At 43.4% G+C, this 26,051-nt stretch overlaps 2 protein-coding genes across 9 annotated transcripts in view; both read right to left on the bottom strand.

Annotated features, from left to right (window-relative positions):
- Positions 1 to 13,185, bottom strand: part of CKAP5 (cytoskeleton associated protein 5) — a 51,620-nt gene extending 38,435 nt beyond the window's left edge. For 4 of the 6 annotated variants that reach the window (XM_030240286.2, XM_050974700.1, XM_050974701.1 and 1 more), the window contains exons 1-4: positions 13,079 to 13,185; positions 2,992 to 3,083; positions 2,262 to 2,455; positions 966 to 1,172 (exon numbers count right to left, since the gene is read on the bottom strand). In XM_030240286.2, the coding sequence (XP_030096146.1) occupies positions 966 to 1,172; positions 2,262 to 2,455; positions 2,992 to 3,048 (458 nt within the window). In that variant the 5' untranslated portion in view covers positions 3,049 to 3,083; positions 13,079 to 13,185. Of the gene's footprint in view, positions 1 to 965; positions 1,173 to 2,261; positions 2,456 to 2,991; positions 3,084 to 9,247; positions 9,316 to 13,048 lie in introns of those variants that run through there. The other 2 variants (XM_050974698.1, XM_050974699.1) reach the window with 2 other exon arrangements.
- A 1,235-nt stretch (positions 13,186 to 14,420) lies between these two features.
- Positions 14,421 to 26,051, bottom strand: part of LRP4 (LDL receptor related protein 4) — an 82,068-nt gene continuing 70,437 nt past the window's right edge. For 2 of the 3 annotated variants that reach the window (XM_030239887.2, XM_030239889.2), the window contains exons 28-38: positions 25,102 to 25,405; positions 24,588 to 24,806; positions 24,142 to 24,276; positions 23,789 to 23,897; positions 23,315 to 23,459; positions 22,694 to 22,807; positions 22,274 to 22,397; positions 21,213 to 21,280; positions 20,518 to 20,605; positions 19,845 to 19,986; positions 14,421 to 18,104 (exon numbers count right to left, since the gene is read on the bottom strand). In XM_030239887.2, the coding sequence (XP_030095747.2) occupies positions 17,769 to 18,104; positions 19,845 to 19,986; positions 20,518 to 20,605; positions 21,213 to 21,280; positions 22,274 to 22,397; positions 22,694 to 22,807; positions 23,315 to 23,459; positions 23,789 to 23,897; positions 24,142 to 24,276; positions 24,588 to 24,806; positions 25,102 to 25,405 (1,784 nt within the window). In that variant the 3' untranslated portion in view covers positions 14,421 to 17,768. Of the gene's footprint in view, positions 18,105 to 18,992; positions 19,284 to 19,844; positions 19,987 to 20,517; positions 20,606 to 21,212; positions 21,281 to 22,273; positions 22,398 to 22,693; positions 22,808 to 23,314; positions 23,460 to 23,788; positions 23,898 to 24,141; positions 24,277 to 24,587; positions 24,807 to 25,101; positions 25,406 to 26,051 lie in introns of those variants that run through there. The other variant, XM_050974777.1, reaches the window with a different exon arrangement.

The following is a 26,051-nucleotide window of genomic DNA, read 5'->3' as shown; positions in this document are numbered from 1 at the left end:
ACCTTCTTAAATACAGCACAGTAGTTTCACTTAGCAGAAGCTAAGTAATGTGTTAAGCCCAAAGTGTTATTTTGATATTACCGAAGCCTGAAAAAATCAGTTTAACAAGGATCATCTCTATGTATGCCTCAGCAAGTTCTCCAAAAGATATATAAGGCACTCTCCACATACATCATACAGTTTTCACAGGAGCTACTTTACTCAGAAAGAAGTGTTCTGCCCATTAATTTCAAAATTTTCTATTTTCTTAAAAAAAAAAAAAAAAAAAAAGCCCTAATGGTCAGTAAATTATATATACACCAAGTATAAGAATTTCATGAAGCCCCAGTATTTTTCACTCAAAGGCAGCAAACAAACTTGATGTGGAACCAAAAAATAATCTAATACTGAAGCCTACTACATCATCTTGAATTGGATTTGACTTTTACGGAGCACTAGCAGCTCTCCTTTTCAATAAAGGAATTATTATATGGACAATAAAAGCTTACTGTGCAATGAGCTTGGGTTTTTTTTTTCCTTTCTTCTAAAAACACACACTGTGTACCCAATTAAACATGCTCACATCAGTGAGGAAAACAAAAAAAAACCAAAACAAAAACCTAAACTATGTCTTAGTTTTCAGATCAGTGAGTATATTACAGATTTTCAGAAAACAAGCTTCACATTCTGGTACAAGACACAGTAATCTTGCCCTTCTCTCAGAGGATGGGAAAACGGAAGTTTAGTAAACAGCTACTAGGAATGAAAGAGATACAGATGAGGCTAGTACAACATAGACAACCCGAACAAACCCCATGATGTTGTCAACTGTTGCTGTCAAAAAAATACCAATTCAGGAAAAATGCATTCTACTCAACAATACAAGGGCCTGCTCAAGACAGCAATAAAATTGGACTCCACATATTGCTGGAGTGAAGAAAAAGCAAAGAAGAAAACCACAAAACCACCATGAACTAAAAGCTTACCTTAGTGCTTTCCTCAGTGTCTCAATACATGCTACTATGATTTTTGGGTTTTTGTTGTCCAGACCCTTTAATAATTCTTCTTGTATTGCCTCTCCTTTCTCAATTTCTATATACATTAGACATATATCTTCACCCAGCTCTTTTGCTCTGGCCTTTGGCTGATTGAACACTTTATTTACAACTCCTGATGCTACTTCTCCTGTTGTCCTGAAAGATGAGAGACAATTACTTTTGGAACATTTATGTGAATTAAGTGTTCTACATCATTATCCACAGGAAAAAAAAACTCACACAGCACCAAGTCCAGATTAAGACCCAACAAGCCTTCACATAAAAGCGACTACATCCTAAAATAACCTTGAAGGAAATAACCTTTTTTAAGGGATGGCTTCATCATCTAGTTTTATAGAAGAACACAGATCACAGTTAACATGATTCTAATATCAGACTACACCAGTGAATAGCAGACATTCTCAAGAGTGTATTAACACTCTCTGGTTGAGGTTCACAAATAAATTTCATGTCCTGGAATTATATACATTGCAATATGTTAAGTATATCAATACATAATCCCAGCACGGTATTTCACATATACTACCAAGCTTCACATAAACTAAATCACTGACACCACTTTTAAACCAAGGACTGTGCAAGGTTTTTAGATTTTTTTAAAGAAAGCTTTGGGGTTTTTAAGTAAGACCTTTATTCATTTCATCAGGTCACAAAGTCAATGGATCAAAGTGGACAAACTGGCCTGTTACACCCTTTTATTTCACCCTCAGGAGTTTGGTCTACTTCATGGCCTACACAACACAGAAGTAATAAAACACATCCAGTGAAGAAATTGGCAGATATGAAGATTCATATTGGTTATGCTGGATGCAATGTCACATAAACATAACAACAGTTTACTTCATGTATGAATTACACACACACAAAAAAAAGGCTCCCTCCTGTATAGATAGACTGTTTCAAAACAAACAAGAAAGAGATTCCAGTTCACAGCACTTACACCACCACATTAGCGATTCACTTTTTCACCATTTCAGAAATTTTCAATAGTTTTTTAGAACACTGCAAGCAAGTTGTGATAAGTTAATATGCACATGGAGGCCATCCACAAGGAAAGCGTGCCATTCGGCAAGTTCTCTAGATTGGAAAGCAAGTTCTGCTCTTAACAGTAGAGATCAGAATTTATAGTGGTCACTGCATAATTTACATTCAGCTGCAGCTTTTCTCAGAGAGGCACATTAAACTGTCCTAACAGCCTAAGAGCAGCAAGAAAAGGCTACTTACTTCCCAGCTACATGAGCATTTTCAACATAAGCAAGCGCTGCTTCCAGTCCTTTCAACTGAGCCACTGCATTGGAGTCGGTCACAAATTTCTTTATCAATCCAAGATACTTGGACCATTCAGGACTCTTTTCATCATCTATCTTCTGGAAGAGCTTGAGTGCTTCTTCATAACCGTTTAATCTGGCTTTCCATAGCTGGAACCAGAAATTGGACATTTAAATGTTGTGCTATTACAACCTTAACTTACCAATCTCACAAAGCTCTTCAATCATGTTTGAAAGTATGCTCAGCAAGCCGGCACCTGCAGATTTCTCTTCAGTGTCTATATGAATGACATGCAACAGGACAAAATACTTGTTTTTCTCCTGCCAAGAATGATCTGGCTAGAGAAATGCCAGTCTTCCCCCCCCCCACCTCCCAAAGTTCTAGCAAACACCAGTGAGGAGGTGGGAGCCCAGCAACAGTTTCAGCTACAGATGAGTAATTTCTCCACGTGAATGAGTGTACTTATCTGTCAGCACACAAGCTTACGCCATACAACGCTACTAAAATCTGCTTAATAGAGGTTATTGAGCCTCTAGGTTGGATAGAGCTGATGCAGTTTCAGATCTGTTAATACTCACACCGTGCAGCTGTCAAGATTACCCAATTACAGAGTATTTAGATACAGAAACACTACAAAATCATCAAGAGCAGAGATACGCAGCAAGCCAAATCCATGCTCGCCTACCTTATGTTCACATTTCTGATCAATGGGCAATTTCATCCACTCACTGTCGTCCCCCATTGTAAATCAGGCTCTCTCTATAACTACAGCAATTTCTGTGGAGATAAGGACAAGTCAGAAAACAGAAAAATACATATTGTGTGAATACATACTTACACCTAAAAATACAAAAACATAAAACCAAACCAAACAAAAAAAAAAACAACTAAACCTCCCCCCCAAAAAAACCAAACCAAAACCACAACAAAACACACACAACCTCCCCCAAGAAATTCCAAAACAAAAAAAACCCCCAAAACAACACAACTCCCCAGTTCTGCAGCAAATCTCATTGCTAATATGCAATCTGAGGCTGTAATTATATTTAGATGCACACTTTGAAAATCAGACCACTATTTTTTTAGCTCTAGAAAATTATCAGAAACCATTAAAGATTAGAGAGTAGTGCAATTTGTAGTATTTCTCACACTACCAGTCTCAATAGGTGAAACTTTTAGTAAGCTGAAAATGCAAGTGGAATATAACCTCACCTAAGCTTGAGGAGGAATGTGCTACAGCAAAGGCACTAAACCAAAATGAGTTTCCATCAACACTAAAAACTGGCTCTTACTGACACGTGCTTTTAGCAACAGGTGCCATGAATCAGTGTCAAAAAATAATCAGATGCAAGTGTAAGGACAGTCATTTTAACAACTTTACAAACAGCACAACTGAAATGAAGAGTTACCAAGAAGAACAAAAACCATTTTTGCCCTAATTCTAATGTAGCCAGCGTCAGCAATTGTCAACAAGAGATAATTTTTTGCCACGTAGGGTTTAAATCCTTAGTCATTCAAGTTTTAGTGGTTTCCCCCTTCTCCCTTTCTTTTAGATTAAAACAAGAACACTGACTATTAGGGTATGACAGATGAGATCTTAGGCTCAATACCCATCTCAGACTTATTGTACAACTAATCTGACTGCTCAGAAAATAATGAGAGAACCAGTCTGATGCAGAGAGGTCAGCAAAATGAAAATAGCAGCAGTAGAAAGGGCTCCCAGTGTTATTTATAAGCACAAATCAAACCGGAGAGGGAGTAACACATTTCAACACACCAGTCTGAATCTACAGACCAAGCCAAAAACTCTATAACCTGGTTACACACAACAATTTATCACTACAGGCATATAAGAACACAACACTAACAGAATGCTCCTAATAGAAATTCAGCCTTTGGCTACAAAGTATTTCATCTAATTCACTCAGAGGTTCTCTGTAGAAAATAAATCCCTTGAATTAGGGGCATATTTTCTCTCACATAAATTAATATAAGCAAGTACTTCACAGCTTTCTGTCAGCCACACAGCACTAACACATAGAGCTAACCTGATAGCAAAATTAGGCTAGCAACAGCATACAGTAAAAACAACCTTTTTTATTCCTTCCTGGATAAGTTAGAAGATACTTAAGTAACAACCCAATGTCCCAATAATTAAAACCAAAAACCATAAGAAGCACAAAGAACTCCAAAACCCCTACCTGTCACCAATACACACAGCCCCACAACAACAAATTACACTAAGCTTGCCTTAAATATTTACAAGTTCCTGTGGATGTTAATACTGTTCTCACTATAATCGCATAAACTATTAATTTGCCCAATGGCTGTAAAACAAGAGCCAATGTCAGAACACAAGCTGACTATATACATAAACAAGTGTATCCAAGTGTCATTATGGTTTGTCCTTCCCATTCCCTACCTCATCAAAACAAACAACAATATGGATATTTTTTCTTGACATCAGCACAGTGGTACCAAGTGTGCTTCTAAAGAAGCACACTTTTTTGGGGGAGGGCCAAAGAAATGTACACCACTGAGAATGAAAGGATCTGCTTATTATGTAAGAAGCAAAGTACTCAGAAGTGAGGCTACCTAAAACCCTTTCAACTGAACTGTTAATTCTCTTTCACTATCTTTTTTAATGCTCAACTTACTAAAAAACAAAACAAAACAAACCCAACAAACCCTAGTCACAGCATTCCTCCATGTCAGGAACTGACAAAAAAAAGGTACTCCAAATGAAAATTTACAATGAGAATAGAACTCTAAGGCCATACCAATCCCAAACAATCATGAGGTCAAAAGGGCAGCTGAGTTACTGCATCCAAACCCCATCAACCTTTTGCAATGGATCTGCCTTCATCTGCTTGAACGCCTACTTATGCTTTCTCTGCCCTGGCCTCTCATTTGTTCTCTTATCCCTCATTCAGCCTACTGAGAGAGTTCAAAATTAAATAGAAATCAACAGACTCCTGATTCAAACTCAATGCATTTTACCTATTAAAAAAAAAACCAACCAAAATAACCCACCAAACCCACCAAAAAAGAGAAACCAAACACGCACACCGAAACAACGCAAAAAAGCACCATCCCACACCCAAAAGCAAGATGCTCATGGCAAATACAGAAGTGGGGAGTAAAACATATCTAACTCTATAAAGGCAATGACGTCTCTCCAAAAGTAAGAAATGAGACTGAATTCACATGAACAGCTTTCCAAACAGCTCACCTAGCAATAGATGCAGGCATGCCCTATAGCGAAGTTTCCAGCAGTAAAATTCCCCATTCCTTGAGTTAGCTCTGCAGCCAAGTGCCATCAGCAAAGACAGCTTTGCCAGTATAAACTGAGCTGTCATTAGGAATATCTTCATTTGAATGCACCAACACAGAAATAATGAAGTACTTCCTCAGTGTGGATGCAGATAACATAAATAGATGCAGTGGTTTCTTCCCAAAGTCACATACACCCTTGCAAAGAACAAGCAGAACGAACTTTATAGAAAATTAGATAGCTCTGATTCTTAATCAGAAACTTGGAACTAATTTAAGCTATTGCCTATTAATACTTTTTTGTTGAAGAACACATAAGGAACCAATACAAGGATAATAGCTATTCTGAACAAAAAATGGGGAAAAAGCATGAACGCACATGCCAGCAACAGAAACACCAGGATAAAATTTTGGCACCTGTACTAGACATCTACGCTGGTTATTTTTTTATAAAACTGACAAAAGCATGAACTTCCTACTTCAACAATAAAAAGAAACATTATTTCTCTCTAGAGATCTGTTCTGCCAAGGAAAGAAGTCTTACTGTAGGACAGTCCTCAAACAAAACATCAATTCAGTTCAAACCCAGAAGTCAATAGCAACTCTATTAAAAAAGCTTGTCCATTACCAGACTAATAGTAATTTACAATTATTTTTATCCTTACACATATACAACAGTTCACTGCCACCAAGTACAACCTCTTGCTTGTACAGTAGTGATACACTACAAGATCTGCAATTTCCCTTCCCACATCACAATGTACTTAACTTGGGGGGGAAATCACACACTATAAGAGACACATAGGGAAGGGAGTTGAATGACCATGAAAAAGTGTTTCACCTATTTTTTTTTTTTTAGTCTGGTCAACTGAGTTCCCCCACTATTTTTAGTCATTAAAATCTACAATCGATACTTCAATTACAAAATGGGTTATCTTCTGCACTGAACCTGCCATCTAAAAATAGTGATAAAATTATACTCCCCCCAGTAATTTACAATTCCCTTTAGAACAGACAATTTCTCAGAAAGTATCCCACGGTCACAGAGGGAAAGCTCCTTCTGAAATATCCAGTCTTTCTAGCTTCATCACTGCTCATGTCTGTCCTAATGCCAAGATTTTGTACTGTCTACATCTTGCATTTAACAGAATAAAAGACAATTGTTTCTCTTTTCAATTAAGTCACTGGGTTCTGTGTGATCACAGAGTATCCTGCATTTGACAAAAAGGCTTTTCTTAAAAACTTCTTTGACAAGACATGCAAAAACTTCAAGTCATTACTTCTCAACAACCAAATAGCAAGTGGCCTCATTATAAGATAACACAGCTAAATTCCATTATTACTAGTGAATTTGCAGCAATGAAGTGTTTGACCTACATAGATTTTTTTTTTTTTTGCTGCCTCAACTTGGAACAAACAGAATTAAGTATTTCAGAAACAACATTCATTTTGGTAAAATCTAGAAAACAAGATCTCTGAAGCAACTGAACTGCCAAAGTAAGTTTTGTGAGAGACACTTGCCATAAAAGTGGTCAATGCAACATTTCCAAAAGCAAGTCACCCAAGAAATCAGTAGTGGAGATGAATAACAAATCCTTCCTGACAGTTCTTGGCAGGGCAGCTTTATATTACAGAACAGTGAGAAAATTAAGACCATCAAGGAAAGAACAGGACCTTTTGAAGGGAGATCATGCAAAATGCAGCAAAAGTGAAAAGCATTTACAAGGCAGCACAAATGCAAGAATTTCAAACATAAAAGTGAGAATTCCAAATGAATATAGGTAAGTTTAGGAAACAAATGTATCACCTTAAAAGATTGTGAGAAAATATGAAAACATCAAAGTTTGGATTCACCATGCACTACTCCGAACAGCTCTTACTCAACTTCTAAAGAAATGCTTTTCCTGCTACAAATTGCAGAGCTGAATCACATTAACATCACAGCTTATAGTATGGGGTACTGCTAAGGAAAAGTCTTTACATCAATAATGTTCTAAAATGTGACTTCTTTTGAAGCATACATTCATCACCTATCACTATATTTTATTGTGAAGTGTCAGCTTCCAGACCATTTTCTTCAGAAGATGTACAATGGCAAACTAGGAAGCCATTTTATGCTAAACAAAACCAGCTTTTTATTGATACTGATTGTCTACTTCTCCCTACTCACTTTCACCTATTGAATATTACTGTTGCACAAGAATATCAATAAATATTTTCATATTTTGAGAGGTTTTCAAAAGCATTACTCAAGAATAAGTTCAGAGAAATCAAGACAGGTCTTTTTAAAGGAAAAATTTGTCTGAAATGTTCCTATATATTTGGGCACAAATTTAGAGTGCATATAGTTGGATTTCACATTTCAGATGAAACTATACTTCTTGGCAGACAGATCTCTGGTAGTGCAGCCACAGTTTTCTCAGCAGAAAGAATTGTTTGTTTTTTTGTTTAATGGCAGTTTTGGGTCACATCTGCTCTTTGGCTCTGAAAGGACAAAGTTTCACGTTCTTAGAAGTTTAGTCCAACACTGGGTTTTTTTGTATTTGCCATCTAAATCTTCCCATCAAGCACAACATAAAGTAGCTCTGAAAATATGTTGAAGATTCAAGTAACCATAACACAGTAGGCAATAAAAATTTGATAGAATTTTAAAAGCTGGCATTTTCAATTAACAAATGAATTATAAGTTGCAAGATACACAGACACTTGATGAAAAAATAGAAAGACCTCAGAATAACAATAACAAAAAGAAAAAGGAGAAATGCATGCTAAAGGGAAGCTACTGTTTCAGCAGTAATGAAATGGCATTCAAGAACAAACAGCATTAAATTCTCTCTTGTCTGCTTTAATGTGTATGCCCTAACTCACCCCAGTGAAATTTTAATAGCACAAATGACAAGCTACTGGTAAGATATACAAATACTTAATTTCTCTGAAAAAAAACATTTTAATACATGGCCTCTGAAAGTAACCAGGGCCATTCTTTTCCATTCTATAAAAGTGAGAGACAATGCAAAATAAACTGACCTTCTGTTACAGCTAAGACCAAAAGCAATTTGTAACTGCATGGGTAAGCCTGGAGTGAAGCCAGTCTTAGGGAGCCGAGAAGGGCAAAAGGGAAAAGGGCAACACACGGGCAAGTGCACAGGCATGCACTGACATAATTCTAAGGGTGGACAGTTGGGAGTGAAAGACATCAGTGGGACTGTGCTTGTAAGCTGCAAAGGCTCCCACCCTTCAAGAGGTTTTACAAAGCTCAGGCATGAAAAGGCTCATGTGATTTTCTTTAAAAGGACGGCCTGAACTGCTGATGAAGGAAAGCTCCCGCGGAGACATCACTAGCTCCCTCCTTCACCAAGGGAAGCTCCCTCCAGCACGTCTTCCTTCTGCAACTAGCGGCACCCCCGCCATTCCCAGCACCTTCCAGAAGAACACCCCCTCCACTTCTCTGCCCGCACGCCCTAGAGGCGTCCCCGCAGCCCGGCGGCGTTTCCCACTTCGCGGGTGTGTGGCCGCAGGCCGCGACCGGGCACGGCGAGCAGGCCGCCCGCCCGCCCGGCATTGTCTGTGCCCGCCGCCCCCGCCCCACGGCCGGGCCGGGCCGGGCCGGGCCTGCCAGCACCGCCGCGCACCGCCCGCGGCTCGGCCGGGCCTGGCCGGACACTCACCCTGACAGCTCCGGGCCGGCACCCGGCAGTAGCGGGCGGGAAGTGCGGGCGGGCCGGGACGAGCCCCTCCCCGCCGCGGGCGGGGCTCGGGACGCCGCGGCCGCACCTGGGTGGGAGCCGGCCCGCGCCGGGGCCAGACAAAGGCGGGCAGGGCAGGGCAGCGGCGGCCCCGGCGCGCTGACCCCGCAGCAGCCCCAGGCACATCGCGTTCCCTTCCCGCCGCCGCCGAGCCGCCCCCACGGGGCCGGCGAGCGGCAGCAGGAGCTGCTCGGCCCTGCCCGCGGCCGCGGTGCCGCCTCTCGGTAAAGAAGGGGCCGCCGGGCCGGCGACCAGCTTGGCCCGCCAGGCCTGCTGTCCTCATGAGTCATACCTCGAACGCCCATGCCCGTCAGAACAATTACTACTCTAACAGAGGGAGCTGCGGTCATACCCCAGCATGAAGCAGACATTATCCCAGGCCACCAATCATCCAGCAATCCCTAATTGAAGGAGGGAGCGGTTCTGAAACCCGACAGCAGGAACAAGGCCAGCCGTGGGGAAGGAGAAAACAGTGCCTTCCTAAAGAGATACGAACGAAGAGCCTGGCACCATACCATCCCCGCATTTCATGCTGCTGCAAGATGTGTAATGACAGCATTCTGATGGAGCTGATTCATCAGCAATCTCTCTAGCCCATCGTCTGACATTTTGAGATGTCTTTTCTATAGTGACAATAGCAACTGAAGAAGCTGGTATGGTGGGAACTGGGTATCACTTGCTTCCTCCTCAGAAGAGCATCAAGCCATGTGATGTAAGGCTGTATTTCTCCAGCCATCTTTTTAGCTAGCTAAAAAGATGAAGAAAGAAGCCTCATCCAGGCACTGACGGCACCAGCCACGCTTCCCACTGAATAATTGCCCAAGTTACTTTTCCTACCACCTCTCTACCCCCTGCAACAGGAAGGCACAAACATGCACAGCAGCTTCTGCTTTTCAACATCTGACACTGGCAGCAACCGAGCTGTCATAGACAACCCCAGACAATGTACAAGTGCTCAGGTCAAGAGACTCTTTATTCAAACAAGCCAGAGCAACACAGCCCGGTACAAGGCAATATTTAGTTTAAACAAAAGGGTACAAGGTTTTTCAATGTCACTTCAGAACTCCACCCATCTAAGATGAACCAGTAGGAACAGTCTACAACAAAGCATCAGCAAAGCTACACCATATTACTCTTGGACTATGTTGTCTTGAACCAACCATTCTGCCACAGATGCAAATGGCTTAATGCCATCCTACTCAGGCAGACCTGACAAACCATTTACATTAAATAGTTTACAAACAAATTAGCAATACAAGTTTATACATTTCTTTTATAAACCATATAAGGACAGCTGCTGGTAGTGTGAAACAGAGGAGAGGTAGGAACGGGACAAAAGGGAAGCAAATGAACACTGACCGGGATTTTAAAAACCTTGATTAAAGGTTTGCAAGCATTTACATCTTTCAAGTGTCCTTCCAGTCATGCATCCTACACAACAAAATCCTCCAAATTAGATAATTAAGATAGTTATCTCTACTCCACAAAATATTCACAGCAGTTTCTAATTGGATGTACTGTTCAAGATGTGCTTTAGTGATGTATAAGAAGAGGCAAACAGAAGTGCTGCATTTGCAGATGACAACTGGGTAGCAAAAAAAAACCAACCAAACAAAAAAACCTGACGGAGCGTACAACATGCTTTTCTGCTGTAAATTTATCACCAAACACACAGAGTGAAACAATTCATAACATTACACTGAAATACAGGTTTCCTGCATCGACTATTAAATAGAAACAAGATCTTCCCATTTTAGCAGACTCTGGTATGAGAGCACAGACCCACCATGGCAGATCAAGTTTTCAGAGGCAGAGGCCCAGATGACATAACTGACCCATACAAAGGGAAGGACAAGAGCCATCATGAAAGTTAAGTCTGACAAAATACAAGTCCTATCTGTACAAGAACCAGGAATCATGTTCCATCACCATGCATTCCCTTTTTCATATTACAATACCAAGGGAGAAACCTTCCATCAATACAGATCTAAAGCAAAATGAATAACTCCCATGCTTCTAAAATTAAAATTTTTTTTTGTCAAGTTGTCACATAATTTCTCCTACAGCAGGTCACCTAGTTAATGTACCCAACTTAGTGTTTTTGAGAATTACTTTCAATACATCTGCAGCCATTTGTTCAGAAAGTCTGTTGTACCTGAAGGCCATTTGCTTTGATAGATCACTGTCTCAATGTTGCTTATAAGGCTTGCCCCTACCACAATTCCTGAAGTAGGAAAAAAACCAAACAGTGACTTGACTCTGTAAGTTCAATATGAGGGGAAGCTACCAAAACAGCAAAGTTTAAAGAAAAGCCAACCCTGAGGCAAGAAAACCAAACCAAATTCTAAATTTTGTACAATCAACTGATCTCACGTTGGACACTAAAGAGTCAAAACTATACAATTTGCATTCAATCATTCTACCTTCTGAGGTGAACCTTCCTCAAAGTTTTAGTAACAGACTTGTGAGTACACCTTTAGACTACGCTAATATACGAGATTCCATGCATTCTGAACTAAGTAGTTTTACAGACTAATAGATTCACTGAAAGCCTACAGCAACACTTTCTTTGACACAAAAGTAATACATTAGGAAGGGCTCCCATTGCTGGTAGCTCAACATCCCGACAACTACCCATCCCCTTGTCACCTGCACAAGGTAACTTGAACTGCACTGCAATCAACCACTAAAATCAGCAAAAAATCGAACACTAAAATCAGCAAAAAGGAAAAACTGCAGAATAACCAGACAGACGATACACAACAAACACGAATCAGTTAGAAAACTGTAGCACATAAGACTTTTAAAAAGTTTTTTATTCTTAAGACAGAATCCTGGTTTGCTTAAGACACACAGAAGTATCATTCCTCAACCTCTGTCTTCTGACCCAAAACCTTACAGATTCAGGAGGAAAACCCTCTACACACCAACCTAAAAAGCACTCTCTTTGGAAGAATCACAAGACTGTTTCAGAAACAAAATCAAACGAAATGCAGGAAAGGTGTCTGTGCAGAAGCATAGGACACACACTTCTACCCAGCTCTTCTTTACATATAATAGAGAGGATGCAACGGGAAGCACGTCCTGGTGAGGGGCTCTGGCAATCTTAACATTCGCACCCAACAACAGAGCTGCAGAAATAAGAGATGAGCTCGTGCCTTTGGTTTTAGGACTACAACCACCCCAGAGAACGTTTTGCTTAAGACATTCTAAAAGCGAAACCGATCCTGCACGCAGCCTCAGGGGACAGAAGGCGCCCAGTCCGCATTTCCCTTAAGGGGTGCCCCGTTTCCCCGGCGGCTCCCAGGCCCACTGTCCCGGCCACCTCCCACGGAAGGCCCCCACCAGCAGCCCAAGGCCCACAACGGACGGAGGCGGCCGTAGCGGAGCCGCCGAGCCCGCGGCTCCCACCGGCCCCATCGCCCCCCGGCTGGCGGGCGGCCTGAGCGAACTGCACCTCCGCGGCGCGGCACGGTATAGGCCGCAATATATATATACGGTATACCAGCCGCAATCCTCACGCCGCCGGGCTCTACGGACGAATGCCGCCGCAGCCCGCGGGCCCGGGCCATTCCCGCAGAGAGATGTCGCACCGCTGGGACTACGCCTCCACATGATCCCCGTGAGAAACGGGGAGGTTCGGGCCCGGCGGCGGAGGCAGGCCTAGCCACCCTCCCAGGGGCACGGAAAGCCTCCCAGGACGGAGAAGGGAGCGGAGCTCACCAGGGAAGGGACAAGGACGGCGAGTCTCACCTGGGCCCGGCGGGTCGGGCCGGCGACGGTCCGGCGGCTGCTCGGCGGGGTTTGAAATCGCCAGCACCGCCCGCACCTCCCAGTGTCCGCCGCGCCCATTGGCCGCTGCCGGCCCCGCCCGCCCTCGCGCCCGGGCCTCTTATTGGCCCGTTTGAATCCGGCAGCCGCAGCGCGTGCTCTCCGCGCGCTCCCGAGACGGCGGAGGCGCCGCCGGGGAGCGCGCACCGCCGCGGGCGGCCTCCCGCGGCACCGGCCCGGCCCCTGCGCACCCCGCTCCGGAACTACCGAGACGTGCCCGTCCGCTCTCTCGGCAGCCGCCGTGTCCCCAGGGAGGATGTAGGAGGGAGCTGCCGGGCCCTCCACGGCCATAGCAACGCCTGCCGAGAGGCGCAGGTCCTAAGGTAGCCGGGTCAGGACGCGGGACCCGTTGGCAAAGGACTAAAGCATTTCGGAGCTGATGGATTCGGCTTTGGGGAAGATCCTGTTCCAGAGGAATGGGCCTTCTCTTTGGCATGGTCAGTGAGTGACCATGCAACTCAAGAAAAGATTGAGAGGGGACCTTATCAATGTCTCTCAGTATCCGAAGAGAGGGTGTCAGAGGATGAACCAGGCTCTGCTCGTTGGTGCCCGGCTATAGGACAAGAGGAAACGGGCAGAAACTGGTGTTCAGGAAATTCCACATGAAGAGGAGGAACTTCTTTACTGTGTGGGTGACCGTGCACTGGGAGATGGCCCAGAGAAGTTGTGGAGTCTCCCTCACTGGAGATGACAGGATTTGTCTGGACACTATTCTGTGCCATGTGCTCTGGGGTGACCCTGCTTGATCAGGGAGGTTGGCTCAGGTGACCCACAGTGTCCTCTCCACCCTGACCTATTCTGTGAACTGGTTTTGGAGCACAGTGTGTTTTGTCTCGTTTGTTTCTTCACTTCAGCCTAAAGACTGAAGGAAAAATTTTTATGGGTGATCACAATAGAAGACAAGGGACACCCGAACGCCATGCACACAACTGCAATTAATCTTACACTGCACTCTCCCCACCATGCCATGTGAGCACCATCACTTTTTTGGAAGAGAGGCAATTTTTTCATGACCTGACAGAAACGGCTTCTGCACAGTGCTTCAATTGTGAAATGAGCAGGAATACAGTTGTTTTAAACGTTTTAGGTAGTTCTTTCATCAGAAAGGGACAGAATGTGTTACAAGATTAGCACCAGGACTGCACTGTCCATTATTAGTGGATGTTTCATTCATTACTCAGCCTTTTGCACTATTTAAACTCCTGGTTATAAAAAAAAGGCAATAGAAGCTTAAACAAAACCCCCTACAGAAAGAAAAAGCAGCTCTTCTTCAGAACTTTATTTTCCACTCAGCAGAGGCTTGAGTTCTCTACAGTCCTAATACGAACAGCCCCTTCTGCTGTTGCCATGTTAAAGGTGGGGGGGGGGGTGAAAAAGCAAGGTGGGGCAGAGTGAGAGGTATTATGTGTGTGAAAGAATCTGCAGAAGTGAGTATAGATATTGGGCCCTTGATTCAAAATCACTGGGTACAGTGTGTGCTACAATCAGGTTTCTAAGAACCCAAATCTGTTCCTATCTTCTTGCTCCTCTCAAATGAAGCAAAGTTGAGGTTCTGTCTCAGATTTGGGAATTCCTCATTCAAAGGAGAATCCAAATAACATGCATGATTCACAACCAATAGCCAGGCAGAGTGGTTAAGAAAAGCTAAATTTATATTAAATTATCATCAACCCCTAAAATATTGAACACAGTGGTTAAATAACTCCAGAAAATCCAATGTCTCCAGTGAGTAACGTTAAAACCATTACACAGGAATACATGGAAATCACTGACGTTAGCTCAGGACAGACAGGAGAGAGGTTTGCTTTTTACATAGTAAATCAGTGCTCAAGAGATCATCCTCCAGTAGCCTTTCTACATTCTTAACATCCTAAGTGCAACGAGAGTCTTCCCCGGACTGGGGAACCATGATGCATCCCCAAGGCAGCATCTCACTGGGGCCGTCTCTAGAAAAAAGACACGAATTTCTGCCCACCTCACTGACAGAGGAGGCTGTGTGACATTTTATTGCTCCTTTTCACCATAATCATTTGAGGAAGGGAGCAGAGAGCAGTTATGAATGGTTGTTAGGCTGGAGTGCACAGCGTCTCTCCTAAGAAGCAGCAGAGAATATTGATCAAGGTGGAGATCACAAACACCATGAGTTGTTGAAAAGACTGACTGTGTTTTTCCTTTCCCTTCCATACTTACAACTTGGACAGCCATTACTCTGGCAGGCTGACTTAATCTTAAGTGACAGGTCTGGGCAGATGTTTCCCTTCACCCCTGTCCCACCTCAGGATTTTGGTGCATGGTCATATAGGCTACTGGGAAAAAAAAAAAGAACAACCCATTCCAAAACCCAAAGAAACCCTGCTCTCCTACAGGTCAGAGCCTTCCTCCCCCATCTTCCCACTCCCAGCCCTGATGTCCTTGCTCCTACACATGGTTTCTGCTCAAATTGATTCTTCTGCTTATGCTTGAACCCTCTGGTGTTGCCCCTGCGTGAAGTGGCTTAGATGGGCAGCATCCATGTCAGTGATATGCACTCCTTTCTCAGTTCCCAGTCAAGTCCACACCTCAATCCCAAAGTGCCTCTGCCCAACAAAATCAATGCTTCCAAGGCTGGAGTCAAACAAATAAATAATTAAATAAAAATCTAATTAAAAAAGAAAAATATCCCTCTGGGAGTAGGGAAGAGTCCCACATTAACACAGGGAAATCCAAGCCTTAGCTCCAGTTCATTTTCCACAGGAATATACACCAGTCAGCCCAATGGTGCAGTTAGGGACAGAGTCTCAAGACACCTACCAGGTTGAAGCTGCAACCTTCCCCTACCTACAAAGCTACCTCTACTGTGAAAAGTACAGGCAAACTACTGGCAACTGTGGTGTTCTTCAGGGGCAGCAGGCCTGTTAGCACATAAACAAGGTTTGAGCAGAGTAGGATGATTCTCCTTTTTAATCAGCTGAAAAAAACATTACATGGGAGATGTACCCTCCCCCTACCTCTGAACCATACCCCAGTGTATGTTTTGCTCTCTTTACACCATGGATGGGAATGTACTTGACCTCTTTCCATGTGATAAAAGAGGTTACAAAGTTTGCAGTGAGAAATTCTTCACTGGGAAGCTCTGCTTCCAAGGATCTGGCTTAATGCTCAATATTTTACCATGTGATTTGAGGGGTTAATATAAATTTTGTTTTTGAAGAAGTGTCAAGCAATATTGTCTCTTTTTTTCTTTTCGAACAAACAGATGACAAGAGAGTATGAAGAGGTGGCAATAGTCCTAGGGAGCATGCAAGACCCAGCTCCAAATGCTGCTGGGTTTTGGCTGCAAGGGTAGGATGACATTCCCTAAAGGGTAAGAGTCTTGGAGGCCAGAGAGCTGAAGCTCATGCAGCTGATGAGAAAAATTTGGCAATGAGAGCTATTAAGTGGTAACAGAAGAACTTAAAGTGCAATTCTATCTGATAAACAACTACTTAGAATGGCCTTTGCAGCTCCCTGATTATTGTCTCCTATTCTAGGTCAAATGGGCTCAGCCTAGTAATAAAGCAGTTCCTAACTGTCAGCACTGAGCATTCCCCTGGGAAAGACTTGACCTAGGAATTCTCTCTTTTCCCTTATTATGGTAAATCAAAGGTCCTAAAGGCCAAAATAATTGTGACCTTGCAGAATTGGGACTAGTGGGGACCTAGCAAATTTTCTTATTCTTTTTTTATGTATCAGTTATGCAAAGATCAGTAAAAATTAGGTCTTGCTGAGATCCATTTCCCCCCATTAGCTCTGTAGAGCTAAGTAAAATACCAATTTTTTCTTGTCTCAAGTTCAGCACTCAGACTCCAGTACCCACAGGGAACAGTTCTGAAACGGGCATTTGCTGACTCTTGTTTTTCCAGAGTAGAAGCATGTTTTAACAGGAAAGGGGAGAACAGGAGCAGTGTCCACTGCCAGCAACAGACACAGTGCTCCAGTGTGAGCATTCCTGAAAGTTTTTAGTAGCAGACAAGAAAGTAAGCAGTGATGCTCTCAAGAAGTGAGTCTTGACAACTGTGGTTATCCTCTTTATGCCTTTACAAGGTGACCTGATGCTGGCTCAGTGTCCTCTTGAGCCCCAAAGCATATCCCATCTATACCAAGACCTCTCTCATGTCAGAGACCCCTTTAACACAAAGCCTCAGAGTGCTGCTAGTGCTGGAATGACATGGGGTACTTCTGTGATCAGGAGCCAGCAATGAGGCAGCTCTGCTCTCTTCATGGGCATTGACTGTGAGCTGGATGGCACAGGACTTGCAGGTTGCCAGGGAACAGACACTCTGAACCAAATTCAGGCCAGAAGGGTCACTGCAAAAGTTAACGTGGCAACTTCCAGGAAAAGGGAACATATAAATAAACCACAGACAGTGAAAACGAGTCAAAAGGGTCCCTGGGTTCCAACCAACCCACCCATCCTCCTTCTCCAAACACAACATCACAGCTGCCCAGGCTCCATGCTGAAAGGTCCCAGTCTCAGGCCCCTTGCAAGAGAGGCTGGTCTCTGTGCCCTTCCTTGCCAGGTAGGCAGAGTCTGTCTTTTTTGTGCAGAGCAGAGGGTAAGGAGGGTGCGACTGTTTCCAAAGTCACGTGTACTTTAGACCTCGCTCTCTGTGGAGGGCTTGCGTTGGTGTTTCCAGCCTGTATCTGGGAGCGAGCCCCGCCGCTCAGGAGTGGCTGCTGCTGTGTTAACACTGCTGCATTCAGACTGTTCTTCCTGTAGCAGCTGCTCAGTTTCAGTGTCATCCAGTGACCCAGAACTAGCCTGGATAGAGACCGTATCCGTCTTCATGCAGACGTGGTCCCGGAGGATCCCTACACGGGAGCTCCGAATCTGCTTAAGGTCATCCCATTCGGAATCATCACTGGATAAAAGGCATATGCCCTCCACAATCTTGATCTTCTCCTTAGTGTAGCTGTGGTCAGGAGCAGTCTAGGGAGAAGACAGATGAATGAAAAAAATACATCCGTGGAAAAATATGTCAAAGAGCAATGCAGAACTGAAATGAAGACAGGGAAGCAGACAAAGAGCTGGACCTCCGTGTAAACAGCCACTGGCTTTAACTGCCACAATGACAGAACCCATTTTAAGCTTCCTTTAGTTCTTTACCACCCCCAGATGAGTCCTCCCTCTAAGGGCTCTCACTCCAAACTCCCTGATTCTTCAGTCATGGAAGCGGAATGAGGATGAGGCTGCTCTTCTCATTCAACTATACATATTCCCTGACAGAAGAGAGTAAGAACACTGAGCCTCAAAAGGAAGGAAAAAAACCCCACCAAAGAAAATGGGAAGCAGAAGCAGACAGAAAACCTCATGGTAAAAGTAGGCAGGAGATCAATTCTAGGTTTGCAAATCTTTATATCTGAGTCATTCTAGATTCACCTCTCACAGCTGGAATACCACTGTTGAGGCCAAGTCTCACAGCAGCAGAGGGGAAGGAGATTATAGGGAAACAACAAAAATGATCAGAGGCAAAAAGGACCACACTGAGATTAAAACAGTGAAATCTAACTTGGCTCACTGAGAAATAAGGAGCACCTGATCTATCCTTGAGGAGAAAGTGGAGGTGGTGGGGAAATATACATCTGTGTATGTCAAGGAGCATCAGAATTAAGGAAAAAATGGAAAGGATTTAGATTCCCAGATAAATAATCCTGACTTATCCTTAATAGATAAAGCTAAAATGGCTCGAAGATTTGGGGAATCTATGGGATAGTACCTTTGAAAAACCATAAGGGAAAACTCTCCCCTGTGTAAGTCTGTGATCCCTGCCAGAGGAACCAAGCAATCTAACAGATAATCACAAACTGTCCTAACAGAAATTGCCTGTTCAAAATATCAGTGAGTATGAGTAGCCAAAGCACAGACCAAAGAATCTGCCATAGAAAATTACTTGTATGCTCCTGACAGACAGTGGAGCTAGTTTAAGGACATAAAAGCAGGGGAGGAAACCAAGAAAGAGCAATTAGTAGGGACAGCGCTTGAGCCACACAACAGAGCTTGAGTGAGGGAGGCAGGATCAAACACACAGAGCAGTGATACCTGACGTGAGGATGTGGACGGATATCAGAAGAGGGAAGATGAGAAGCTATCTGAGTGATAAGAAAGCTTCTGAGGAGAAAAGAGAGGAGAAACTAAGTGCTGCAAGATATCATATTAAACTCTCTCCATCATGTGGCACGAAGTACGGACCTCTGAAGGACCTTTAAAATGCTCTATTAAATAAGGGCTCTATTTTTTCCTCTACCCACCCCTTTCAGGCTGTGCACAGCCAGGAGCTGCTTTCTTGTTACCGAACCCTTTCTGACTGCCTGGTTCCCCTGGTGACTGTCCAAAGCAACCTTGGTGCAAGTCACTAACCCGGACCTGTATCCAAGGAAGACAATTTCAATTGGCTCATGCACTTTTGAGGGCTAGCACCCAATGCAAATAAAATACAAGACACTGAGGGAGTGGGTAAGAAGCAGAGAACTAAAGACAAGTCAAATTCACTACAGCTCACTGGGGAAGAAGTGCTGCTGGCTGATGTCCATAGCAGTTTGAACAATTCACTGAAGCTGTCCTTCTGTGTCCTAAAGGTAAATGTAAGTTGCAATCCTTCCACCTAGTAAGGCCTGTCATACTCAACAGCAGCTTGGGCTGGGCTCCTGTGTCCTTAGTAGCAGTTCTTACCTCTTTCTTGTAGCAGAGCTGGTTGTACATGGTTGGTTTGGGAATTGATTCAATCTTCACCTCCTGGGTAGATGTCCGATATGAAGGATTACTGTAGGTTAGGTTCCCCAAGCCAGGGTCCGTAAACTTGGACTTATTATGCCTAGAGGGAAAGAGCTGTCAGAAAAGTCTCCCAGGAACCCAGTGCCAGGATCTAAAGTTCCTGAGTGCTCAGCAAGGGGATGGATTCAGCCACCTCCACTGTCCCTCAAAGGGAGAATCCTGGCTTCACCTGGCTCTTCAGCTGCGAGTCCATTTACTAGCTACCGGTACAGCAAGGCACTGCCACGTAATCACAAAAGCTATCATGGCAGTAACTGGTGAAGTTATCTGTCAGAAAGCACACGAGCTCACACATTTACTGACATATGAATTATCTCTCATTCCTGTCCATAACTCATAAGCTCTCTGCAGAAAATTTAGCCAATAAAGTTTCAAATAGTAGAACTGCATGACCAACACTTTAGAGGCACAGGGCTCAAACCTTGCAAATAAAATCATCAAGCATTCCTTCCAATGAAGGAAAAAAGGATTGTAAATGACAATAAAGAAAGATTTAGTGCTTTCAGAGACTTTCTTCTCCTACAACCCAAGAGCTAACAATTGGACAGGAGAGGGAAAAAAGATCACTTACCTATATATAATTAAAGCAGCAATAAGCAGCAAAATAAACAAGATGCTGAGAAGACCTCCAATAATGTAGCTGACATGCAGTCCTTCTCCTGAAAGTGAATACCAAGGGAAATTTATGCACTTTTATATTTCACTGGGTAATACTGACCTTGGCGTAAGGCCTGATGCTGGGGCTCTACCCATACAGAAGTAAGTAAACTAAAATATCAGCACATTAAGATTTAGCAGAGGGTTTTGTTTGGCTTCATATGAAACAAACATATGGTCAGCTTTCCTCCCACCCAGGCCCCAGCAAACCAAGAAGTGTCAAGATCTTTGTAATGAGTTGTAATGGAGGAGTTAGATCCCCTTGTTGACAGGCTACTCCTGCATTGGGAAGCAATTACTACAGTCAACCATCTTCAACTAAACACAAAGGGGACAGTGAAATTGAGCACTATTAATGGGAAGAGCCCAGTGGATGAGGTACAGGATGAAAGAAAACAGAACTATTCTTCAGACCAAAGAGTCACTTGGAAAAGTCCCCATATAGGTTAATGAATGTCCATAGAGGCATTTTGCTCTACTCAGAGGCCATTTGAGTAATTTAAGCCTGAATTTCAGAAATTTCAGTTTCAGACACTATGGACTGGAATGCCCTGAGCACATCTGGAGGAATAACCCTGGTGGGAGAAGAGTTAAAGAAAAGCAACTCACCCATGGTAGCCAACACTGCCTCGTTGGCCCGAGTGCACAAGCCTTGCCTAGCATCTTTGTCAGAGCAGCTGAATGACAGAAGGACAGTTATTTAGTAAAAGTAGCATCAGCAGTAACAAAGGTATCAAAAAACAGGATGGAATGGGCTAGCATTGATCTCCCTTCCCTTTCCAGTGGAAAACACAGTTCTTCCTTTTTCTTCTTCAGTATTCTGCATCCAGAGAAGAGACAACTATACATACATGTATATAGGTGGTGTGCATGGATACATTAATTATTGGTCTGCAGTATCTTCATATCCAATTCATTCTAGACCTGCCTCTCAGGTACACAGGTGTACTCATATTTTTTAGGAAACAAATTTCAGCATCACTGCTGAAGCAAAAATCAAAATGTCTCAGAGTCAGCATGAAGACATTTCTGTCCAATAAAACATACTCAACAAAGTGTAAGTTTTGCTCTGTAAATAATTCAACCATATACTATAGAGCTACTCTTTTACTGAGCTGTATAAATAGCAGGCTGTAGGGAATTAGCAGAGAAGAGTCTCTTAACTACCTGCATTGTAAATTAAATGTTACAGCTGCAAAGATTCTGTTCTGCCCCAAGCAAGCTATCCCTTTCCCAGGGCAAAACCATTTCCTCAGCTGTGTGGGTCTAGTCTGAGATGTTTCAGTGAATTGAAGCAACAGACTCCTCTGTCCTCCTCTCAGAAACAGGTTCTCAAAATTAGGAGATTCAAAAATCAAACAAAGTATGACACATGAGCTAAAGATGGATTTTAACACTTCAGTACAGTCAGTCTACACACACATTTCAACAAAATGGACAGAAAGGATCTCCAGCTGTTTCTTGCCATCTCAACAATGGCTCTTTGCTATCTCAACTGCATCTGTCATAATAGCTTCATTCATTAAGAATGTGAAATTTGGAGCTGGTATATCGTCTTTTGGCTAGGGATAGGTATATTCAGATGACTGTAAGCAGAGGGAGCTTGCATGTAGAATCTTGCAAAAGCTGGGACTTTCACACCCCAATTCCAAGAGAACAAGAACACTTACTTTCCTTCCACTGTTTCCAGAGATGTGAGAGGTTTGGTTGTTGAAGTACCTAGTCTGCCAGGCGGTGTTTGACTTCTCTCACTTACACTGGTTGGTTTTGGACCAGGGGGCACCACACCAGGAACTAGAAAAGCAGAGAAAAATAAGCAGGACTCCAACTTTGTGGGACAGATAAACAAGTCTGATAGGCCATTTCCAAAACTCTCTATAGCTTATATGGGCAGCCTTCCCATCTCAAACCCTGTCTGTCAGCAGAAAGGACAAGAAGGTTCTATCACTCACTACCACTGGCCTCAGTTCCAGTATTTGACTGCGTAAGATCTACACACTGGAGAGCCTCAGCCACTCTGGTTGCCACTGCATAAGCAGTAGCAGTGACTCACTTATGGAAGCCACTAGCCAAGTGACACTCAAACTCACTCGTAGAACAGGGCCGCCCATCTGGCTCATCCGGACACGCGCAGACAAAGTCAGAAGCCCTGGCAAAGCAGAGGTGAGTGCAGCCTCCATTGTTCACTCCACAAGCATTACTACCTGGAAAGAACAAACAATTTTCTAAATATGTTACATCTTAAGAAAAAGGGGCTCAGAGCAACATCCTTCTTTGCTGCTCAGCCAGAAATAATTCTTAGAAAACTGGCAAGTTATGGTTTTGGCATACACCCATCGTCTGATTGCTAAAAGTGACGACAATAGCTAAACACTGAATTGGATTAGGGGTGTCTTCAAAGGAAGGTACTGGAAACAACACAGTTGCAGAGATAAAAAAACCTCAGAACCTCACATTCTTCGGCTTTAACACTATGTTGGGTGAACAACAAGAAAGTGACATTTGCTAATCAAAGCTTTAACAGAACATCTTTAAGATGTACTTGACTGAAAAGTCACAGGCAGACAAAGAATGAGCTAAGGGAAGATCCGTGAATAGTTTGAGCATAAAAAAGGATGTCATCCTTACTTGACATCCACAATAGTGCAGTGGTTCCAGAGTTCTTTTGGTCTACAATCCGAATTTGCTGGAATCAAGGTCCTTCTATTTACCTGTCTGTCTCTGAGGAGAAACCACAATGATATCCATCAATCCCTCAACATTGGCTAGGACCGTCTCTTTGTTCCGCCCAGAGTATTTGTCCACTCTCTGGATAGATTTCGTTTGCCAGTCAGTCCAGTATATCCATCTGTCCTGCTGCTCAGGGAGACAGCAAAGAAAAATCACAGCCATTATTAGCATGTTTAGTCATATAGACACAGGCTACCCATAAAAAACACATCCCAGTGGCAGAAGGGCCAAAACAAAGGCCTTTCCAAACCCTTAGCCTCTTATTGTAAATTAGATGACTGTCTACACCCCACAGTTCAGACAAACTTCTTTTGTTAGCTCCAGAGAAGATTTAAGTACTGTCCCCTCAGCCATCTTGCTTTCCTAAGACTGTAACACTTCCCTGTTCCCAAACTCCACTGTACAAACTCATCAACACACCAGGGAGAATGGTGGCAGCAGGAAAATCTTCTCACCTGTGTCAGAGCAAAGGGATGTGACACCTGGCTGACCAACACTTGTCGTAGCTTCCCATTGAGGTCACAACTCTCTATGCGATCAAGGTGAGCATCCACCCAATATATCCTGAAGGCACAGGGAAAGAGGTGAGCTTCCATTATACAACCTCTCTTTACTTTCTAGTCATTTACTGACCAAGATCATGGAATCATAAGATGGATCAGGAAATAAAAGCTATAGAAAAAAGCCCCAAAACACCCCCAAAACAAACCCAAACCCACAGTGCTGCTCCAATAAATGAAGCTAAGAGTGCTAAAAAATTCATTGCATCCCTTAACCCTATGCAAGTATAGGAAAATCTTTCACTGACCTCCTGGTGTCATAATCCAAAGTCAATCCATTGGGCCATCCTAGGTCAGTGTTAATCAGGATTTTACGTTCCGAGCCATCCAAATTTGCCCGTTCAATTTTAGCAATGTGACCCCAATCTGTCCAGAAGAGATACCTGAAGAGATAAAAGGCAAGTGTAAGAAGAAAAGACCATTTCACTTGGCCTATGGAAAGTTTTAGTTATGAATGAAACTGCCAGATTCTTCAGCTTCAAAAAAGATTATATAGTCTGTAGCCTGCTTCTCACAGCTATCTGCCCAACCTTCAAATTCACTGTCTGCCTGACTACTACAAGTCACTCAGAATCAACCCCTTACTGGTACCTGCAGATTCACATGGCACATCACTTCTTCCTCCCACAACCTCCTCTTTGAGCATGCCTCTGGGCAGCCCTTCCCCCTGCCCCACCAATAACCCCATACCCACCCCTTCTTGGGAAAGACAGCAATGGCTCGAGGTTCATCCAGGCTGTTATTGATCAGCACTTTCCTGGAGCTTCCATCCAGTCTAGCCACTTCGATGGTATTGCGTCCTGTGTCTGTCCAGTAGAGGTTTCTGGCAACCCAGTCCACTGCCAGGCCATCTGTGGTCTTCAAACCCTGACCAATAACAGTTTCCATGTTGCTGCCATTCAGATCAGCCCGCCTGAATCAAAATCAATGACAAAAGGCAGTGAGGAACAGGTAGTTCCTGGAAAGCTGGATCTCCATCAATCACAGGGCCACTGCATACTAATACCTCCCTAATACTTTTTGCCACTGCATACTAATACCTCCCTAAGCCTTTCTCCAGCAGGTTAAACACACCTTCAGCATGATGCTGTGTACCAAAGACAAGGTGTAAGTACTGGTGTAGTGCTCAGTCTCCCCAGTTTACTGGCATGCTCAGCACAAGTCACTGGGTGACCTGGGCACCGGCCAAGCTGTTGACTGGCACCTACCTGATAACATCAAGAAATACATCTGTGTAGTAAATCTTGCCATCCACACTATCATAGTCCAGAGAAATGACATTGTTCAGCTCAGGAACAGGTATGTGCACATCTGTGTGGTCACTGGTGTCCAGCGAGATACGACGGATGGAAGCACGACTAGAGAAAAGTAGGTAGGTCTCTGGAGAAGAATCACATGTCTGCTCATCTCTCTTCAGCTGGATGCCAGTGGGGCAGGCACAGGAGAAACCAGTGGGGTGAGGTAAGCAAAGGTGGGAGCAGCCACCATTACGAACTCCACATTTATTGAAGCCTTTAGAAACAGGGAAGGTGTAGTTTTAGCATCTAACAGACCAAAGCTTTACTTTAAAGGCTACATACATGCACAACTTGCTAGCAGCTGAGTTCATCCCTACCATCCTAGCCTTGCTGGGAATCTACAGCCCTTTGTAGAGAGATGCTCTCCCTCCTCTGCAAGACTTATGGTAGGTATGGGCATGATTGGCAAGGAGAACAGGAGGGTCCCGAAGAAGAGGGATCATTAGAAAAAAAAAATCATAAACTCCATTCCTTGCTAATCATAGTTTTCCCAGGGAAAAAGAAACAGATTTATGCTCCCAGATTTATGCAACTGCAGTTTAACTTTATTACAGCTACAAATGGCAATGCTGACAGAAAGATCCAGCTCTGTAGGGAAATAGTGTGACAATGTACCAGAGGCCAGGCTGACAAAGAAGCTTCTGTTTCAACTTAGCTGCACACAGTGGCAAGTAAACAAAGTCGTCAGAGAAGCCTGGAAGTCCCTGACATATTAGGGTCATATAATTTTTTTTTTAAATTGTAAAGAACCCAGCATACATTTACTAGGAGGGAATAAGCTCAGGAGACAAGTGCAGGGAGTAGGAATAAGACAACATGGATAAGATGGCTAGACTTTTGGTCAGCTTTAATTTATATTG

This window comes from Serinus canaria, chromosome 5 (genome assembly GCF_022539315.1).
Source record: "Serinus canaria isolate serCan28SL12 chromosome 5, serCan2020, whole genome shotgun sequence".
NCBI lineage: Eukaryota > Metazoa > Chordata > Aves > Passeriformes > Fringillidae > Serinus > Serinus canaria.
Note: the sequence above shows the minus strand (reverse complement) of the source record. Positions and strands in the feature narration are given on the sequence as shown.